Here is a 6884-nt window from a genome sequence, read left to right on the forward strand (position 1 = left end):
AAGCAGTGGTATCAACGCAGAGTACTGACAGGAACTGCATTCGGTCGTAAGACTGTTTATCTTGGTCGGCACTTGACAAAGGGACGGCGATTATTAGCCGCGTCTAGGCAAATAGCGCGTATATATGTGCCAGATCGCGCGTTTCCGCGGCTATTACGGTACATAATGTCGCGTGTACTATCGCGCCAAGTATGCGAAGTTTCCGAAAGCGTATAATAAGAATATCCACCGCCGGCGTACTCTAAAGCAGTGGTATCAACGCAGAGTACTTAGGCGCGTAGACGGTATTCCCGGAAAAGCGAAGTTAAAAAAATATTTTCCCTCTAAGATTGTAATTTATATTAGAACCTTTAAACATCCGAGAATTTGTATATCTTCTATTTTATTAATATAATATATAGTAAATAAAATTAATTATTATAATATAACATATAATAAATAAAATGTAATAAAAATCAAATCAAATCAAATCAATATAAACGCGCGTAACGCAGGCTGTCTAGAAAGTTGTGAAAAAAATTTTCTGAAAATTCCATGAGCTTCTCGATATTTTTATTCAAAATTCCAGATAAGGAGAATATTTTGAAGATTTTTTTTCGGTACAGCATTCGAAAACGAAATTTTTTATATACTCGTTTTCTAATGCTTTTCAATCATACGAAGAAAAAAATACAGACCTCCTTAAGTTTCAAGTACTAGATTTGCAAATGTATTGAAAAAGAATTAAATAGCTTTCGTAAGATAAACATTTTTCGCTTGTATAATATTTTCATTTTTTTTATTATTAAAAATAGTAATAAAAGTATATGTTCTACATATTCAATATTTTGTCAAGATATATAAACAGAGAACCAGATATAGATTTATAATATATTTTAAACACATAATTTATACAACTTGACTTATCGTCAATTTGCCGACTGCTTTTAGTACAAGAGAAGATGATCATAGAGAGAGAATTTTTTTTTTAGATATTCCCCGAGATCCAATAAAATTCCACGAAAATTCCCTGATTTTTTTCAGGTCCAGAAGAAATCCCTGAAAGTTGCACGTTTTTCTAGAAGACACCCTCTTGCCGACTGCTTTTAGTACAAGAGAAAATGATCATAGAGAGAGAATTTTTTTTTTAGATATTCCCCGAGATCCAATAAAATTCCACGAAAATTCCCTGATTTTTTTCAGGTCCAGAAGAAATCCCTGAAAGTTGCACGTTTTTCTAGAAGACACCCTCTTGCCGACTGCTTTTAGTACAAGAGAAAATGATCATAGAGAGAGAATTTTTTTAAATATTCCCCGAGATCCAATAAAATTCCACGAAAATTCCCTGATTTTTTTCAGGTCCAGAAGAAATCCCTGAAAGTTGCACGTTTTTCTAGGATGTGGACACCCTCTGTCTAGCGCGTCGTAAAAAAATAATCGGAGGGCAAGTAAAGTCGAAGGGATTAAGAATACCGGCTTTCCAAGCGCGCATGTTTCGTGCGAGTATTTATACGAGACTAATGATCTGACCGATCACGCGACGTGTCTCACGTGTCCCCCTGGAATGGCATTGTCGTGCTTTTTCATCGCTCGGATAGAACGCGAGTGCCTACACAGTGTGCAAACCTTTTTCATCCTAACCGATGTCAACGAACCTCGGAGGCTCGGACGAGCCTCGCGAAGGTCCGTTCGCGTACTTCGCGTGCGGACGTGGATCTTTCGTGATCGGGTCTTTCGCTCGGCGACTTATCCGTGTAACTTACATGACGATTTCTAAATGCTAGACACTATACACACCGGTGCAGGGGAATCAATGAACATTACTCGGTGTTTGTGCAAGTATCGTCGTACGAGGACATCTGGATTTATACGATCTATCCTTGAAGAGTTTCGAAGCAAGATACTTGTGTACGTATGTATGCCGTGCATCACGCGCGCGTTTATAATTTATAACATTTATTTTCAGATCATCACGTTGCGCTTAAAGCTGACTTCGATCGAGGAAAAAAAAAAAAACCCTCTTCCTCTATCTATATATAACACAGATATATAATTATAATCTATAAAAGGCGATACACAGTGCTCACACGCGCATGCGCCAATCGCTAAGTCTGGCTCATTCAATTCAGACAATTTAAATATAATACTACTTACGCAAGACGCAAAGATATATATATACATATATATATATATATATATATATATATATATATATATATATATAATATATATGTTGTTTAAATATAATTTAATATTTCAAATGAGTTTTTTTTCTGAAAACGAGAGATATATAAGAAAAAAAAAATAAGAAAAAATATCTAATCTTCAAAATTCGTAGCGAAGTTGAAAAGTGTCTCGAATACGCGCAGATTTGTATATAAAATTCGCATGAATTTCTTTTTATAAAATTGGAGGTGAAAGACTCGAAATAAGATCGATTGCGCTTTTCCACATGCGAAAGGAGAGCTAGAAGGAAAGTGTAACTTTTATTTTTTTTTTTTTTTAATCTCAACAACGGCGTTGTCCTCGAGCAACGAACTCCGAGGCGTGACATGAGCACGAGCCGACATCGTTACCGCGTACGACGTCTCTTATCTCCCTCGTCATTGTAATAATTTAGAATTTATCGACTTTTTTTTTTGCCACCGCCGGATCATCGATATAAACACGGCGAGCTCTCACTTTTTTTACGCGATCGAGATTTTATTTGGTTCACGCAATAACGCGGGTATTCAGTCGTTTCTTCTTACACAATATACAAGTTGTTCCTACATCTTTTTCCTTGATCAGGATTTGAGGACATTTTTTCTCAAGATGATTCCCACTCAATAAGGATTCCATTTATCCTCTCAATTTTTAATTATCGATGTTATTAAAGTTTCATTGAAAATAAAAAATGCAATTTCTGTTATCTCTCTCTCTCTCTCTCTCTCTCTCTCTCTCTCTCTCTCCTTCTCTTTTTATTTATCTATCTATCCGTACGACTAAAAAGATTATTTCACAAAAATCTCAAGCGTACTTTCTTGAACTTATAATTTAAAAAATGTTTATTGCGCCCGAATATAACTTTATTCGTGAAAACTCCAGCCTCGAAACTATTCAAAATAATTCATACATTAAAAAAAAGATGCAAAGATTTTTTGCAACGTGTTATGTCGATTATATCTTTGTATCATTTTCGCCGTTCATTCTCGTATCATTTATATATATATATATATATATATATAAATATATTATCGGAAAAGACAATAAAGAATATATTGTAATTTTAAAATTGTATAATTTTCTATTTAAGAAAATTATTTTAATAATTATCTTTTCTCTGAAAATTGCTCTACCATTTGAAAGAGAGAAAGAGAGAGTACAGTTATATGACGCTTTTTATTCTTGCAAAATATTATTAATATTATTAATAAGTCTTACCTTCGATGGATCAGGTATCCTCTGAAGTCCGAGGCCTTGCACGATGCTCCTTCTGATAATCTCTAACTCGTCCTCGCCGAGTTTGTCTCTCGGTATCGTCAGCTCCTCCTCTTCGATGCCATCGTCGAAGATGTCCATCACCTCCAAAGCCGCTAACGACGACGAGGACGACGACGGCGGTGCGGTCAGCACTACGTCGCAGAGCAAACTCATCACGAGTAGTCCCAGTAGAAAAGCTCGCAGAACGAAACCGATCCTTGGTAATCTCCAATACGTCTTGATCCGCCAGGTTTGTCCGCCGCGATCGATTCTCGTCGGGAATCGCGATGAAGACGACGTATCTCTTCGATGTAGTATCTCTTCGGCGAAGATACACGAGGATTTTACGAGACCGATCAGTCTAGCGGGATTGCAAATATTATTATCGGGCAAAATGTTTTCCGTGTCGATGCCGATACATTCTCGAATGCTTCTCGCCGATTCGCCGACGAGTCCGGACGTATTATTTACGATACTGTCGGATAAGGTACATGCATCACACGTGGAAACTTTGTCTGTGGTACCGGCGAGCGGAACGGAGAATCGACTTCGGTCTTCACATTCGATTGTAACATTATCATCCACTGTATTACGCGGTACTTTCTCGATTCCCGCGACATCGATCGGTCCGATGACAGATCTGTCACGAGTTAGCGAGGAGCTGACAGCTCGTCGACGATTTCGCCGCTCGATGAATGACGAATGTCCGGCGATATCATCGCGGCGGATCGCTCGATCGCGGGCTCGTCGGCGCGCGAAATACGAGGCGACGTCGACGCTCGAGACGCAACAAGTGCGACAATCGTCGACGGCAATCCTGGCGCACCGACGTTCCGCGTCCGTCTCAAGAATGTTGTTCCGCTCGACGAGATCACTTGGGGCAACATTGCCGATCGCTGTCCTCGTCGCCTCAACGATCCCCGAGATCGGATGTTCGCGCGCGCATTCCCTTCCCTTCGGCAGACCGTTGCCGAGTATCGACGCGATAAGGAATCGACGATCGCGATCGGCGGCAGCGCTATCGGCGATCGCGCCACTCGTCGCGCTGGACCCGGGGACAATCGCCGCCGTTGCCGTCGTTCTCTCCTCCTCTTCGCTGTTCACTCTGACGTTGTCGCGAGTAGTATCACTTCGAGGGATTATTAAGAGCTTGCCCATAGCCAGAGACACGGTCTCGTGGCCGGTTTCACGCCGGCTACTTATTATCGGAGCGCGTGAGGGATGAATTTTGTTTAATTATATGTTCTCCGATAAATACACACGATATATATCTTTGAAGGATCAATTCTCTTCGATAGATGTATGATATCCTTGATTCGGTTAATTCCAGTTAATTCCGGTTACTTCCACCTATGATCATCGTTCTTCTACGAAGTTTGGAACCACGTCCAGCTGCTTCGACAAGGAATTATCGTGAGAGAAAAAAGGAGCTGGTCTTGTTTCGCTGACGCGATCGAGCGGAATCTCCGATCGATCTCTGTCTAGATTCTAGATGCCGGCACGTGGCATTCTAAGAGCGCTCCGCGATACGAAGATCCGTACACGAGCCGGATATCCGATGGGGAAATCTCGTCGCAATGTATCTCTTCTTTCCGTTGACAAACGACGACGACGACGACAACAATGACGAAATCATCGCGTAATAAGAAGCGATCACGAATAATAACGAATAATGGATTTCGGTTATAACAATATTACGGAGATTCTCCTCGATGATATTATTCTCGCGAGCGGAATATCTAGACGAGATAAAACACTTCACTTCCCTCCTCCTCGTTTATTGCTATTGAATCTCTTCTTTCTTTCTTTCTCTCCCTCAACAACAGGGAGGATAGCGCGAGGAGACCCACCTTGTACGAGCGTCGCGTGTCGACTGTCTGCCGCTATGATATTGCATGTATATATATTCCAGTGAGTCTGCCCTCTCTCTCTCTCTCTCTCTCTTTCTTTCTTTCGCGCTCTCTCTCCGCGGCGCGCCAGCGCTTCATACTTCATGCAGGACGAGGGTGAGAGAGAAGAGAGAGAGAGAGAGAAAGAGAGAGAGCCAGCGAGCGTCAAAGGTATGTTGTTGAATGGGGTAAATAGGAGCAGCGCATTTTTTTTTCAAGTAAAGAGCATAAAATATAAATAAATATTAATCTTCGATCTTCCATCCAAATCTTTGATCCAAAAATCATCCGAATTTTATATCTGTAAATTCCTATCAAGAAAGGAATCTAATGCGATAAAATGGATTTTTGTTCAAATGTAAATTCGTATTTTTTGGGGGGGAAATAATAGCAATTATCACTTCCTTATAATTAAAATTGTCATTTAAATTCACAATTTTATTGCTCCAAAAATGTCAAAAGATAGCTATATTTATAATAAAGCCAATGATATAGTAGAAATATTTTTTAAATTTCACTTAAAAGAAAGATATATTTTTCATAGAAATAATATATTTGCATTTTTACATGTACCACATAAAAATAATGTCTGTAATGTCAGATTTCATTAAAATGTAACATAATTTTGCATCTGACACCATGTTACATTAATTTACAATGAAAGAAAATGCTAAAACGGGAGATATATGGAATATTATCAGACATAGTATGTATCTGTTCTATTTCAAATGCAGAAAGTCTAAGAAAGTGTAACTGAAACAAACAAACCTGGATCCCGATTCTCGAAGTTTGCATGCGATTATTTTCATACAAGATTGTATATTCGAAACTCACTTTTGTATATAAAAGTTTCGTATGTGCTCAAGAATTAAGAGATTTTGTTCGTGATTGTATGTTATAAAAGCCTAATAAATCTAACTTTAGGATGCAAATTTAATGAAATAATTCGAACCTTTCCGCTCCTGATCACTTACATTCTGTCACAACAAAAAGGCGAAAGGTTTCGCTACTTTCTCGTATCCAACATTCGTCTTCATGATTTCCATCGAGTCGATCATCATCAAATTTCGATTCTCATCAGAAATCTCTCGATTTCTCCAAGAGCAGCGCGAACGACTTTCTCGCGATGGCTTAAGTGCAACGCGCCTCAAGTTCAATTACGCGAAACGAAGTATGAAGTGATCGAATATTCTTCGCCCACCCCCTTCGTTCCTCTGTCTTCTCGTAATCGTTAAATTCATCTTCGTTTGAAGTTTAATTGCGAGGTGTAATCGAGTCTCGACGGCGACCTTCTTGTTGATTTATCCTTCGACGGCGCGACGAGGCTTCGTATTAAGTTTCTCAAGAGCGCGACACCGCGTTTACTCTTAAACAAGTTTTTTTTTCCTTTTTTTTAAAGCGACGCACAAAAAGGATCAGCTGGCGATCGGATGCAATCGATGTTATTATAATTTCTTTCGCTTTTCTAATGTGCACGTTTTGCTATTTCTTGTTACTCTTTAAATTCAACGTTGAATTTTAATTTAGAATTCTTAGTCAATATTACGCAAAATA

At 39.1% G+C, this 6884-nt stretch overlaps 1 protein-coding gene across 1 annotated transcript in view; it reads right to left on the reverse strand.

Annotated features, from left to right (window-relative positions):
* Window positions 1–5313, reverse strand: part of Mav (maverick) — a 34843-nt gene extending 29530 nt beyond the window's left edge. Inside the window, exon 1 of the mRNA XM_070307259.1 lies at window positions 3403–5313. Coding sequence (XP_070163360.1) covers window positions 3403–4599 — 1197 coding nt within the window. The 5' untranslated portion in view covers window positions 4600–5313. The remainder of the gene's footprint in view (window positions 1–3402) is intronic.
* Window positions 5314–6884: the final 1571 nt, after the last annotated feature.

This window comes from Polyergus mexicanus, unplaced genomic scaffold, assembly GCF_030449975.1.
Source record: "Polyergus mexicanus isolate NDT 795.1 unplaced genomic scaffold, iyPolMexi1.0 SCAF_2, whole genome shotgun sequence".
Lineage (NCBI taxonomy): Eukaryota > Metazoa > Arthropoda > Insecta > Hymenoptera > Formicidae > Polyergus > Polyergus mexicanus.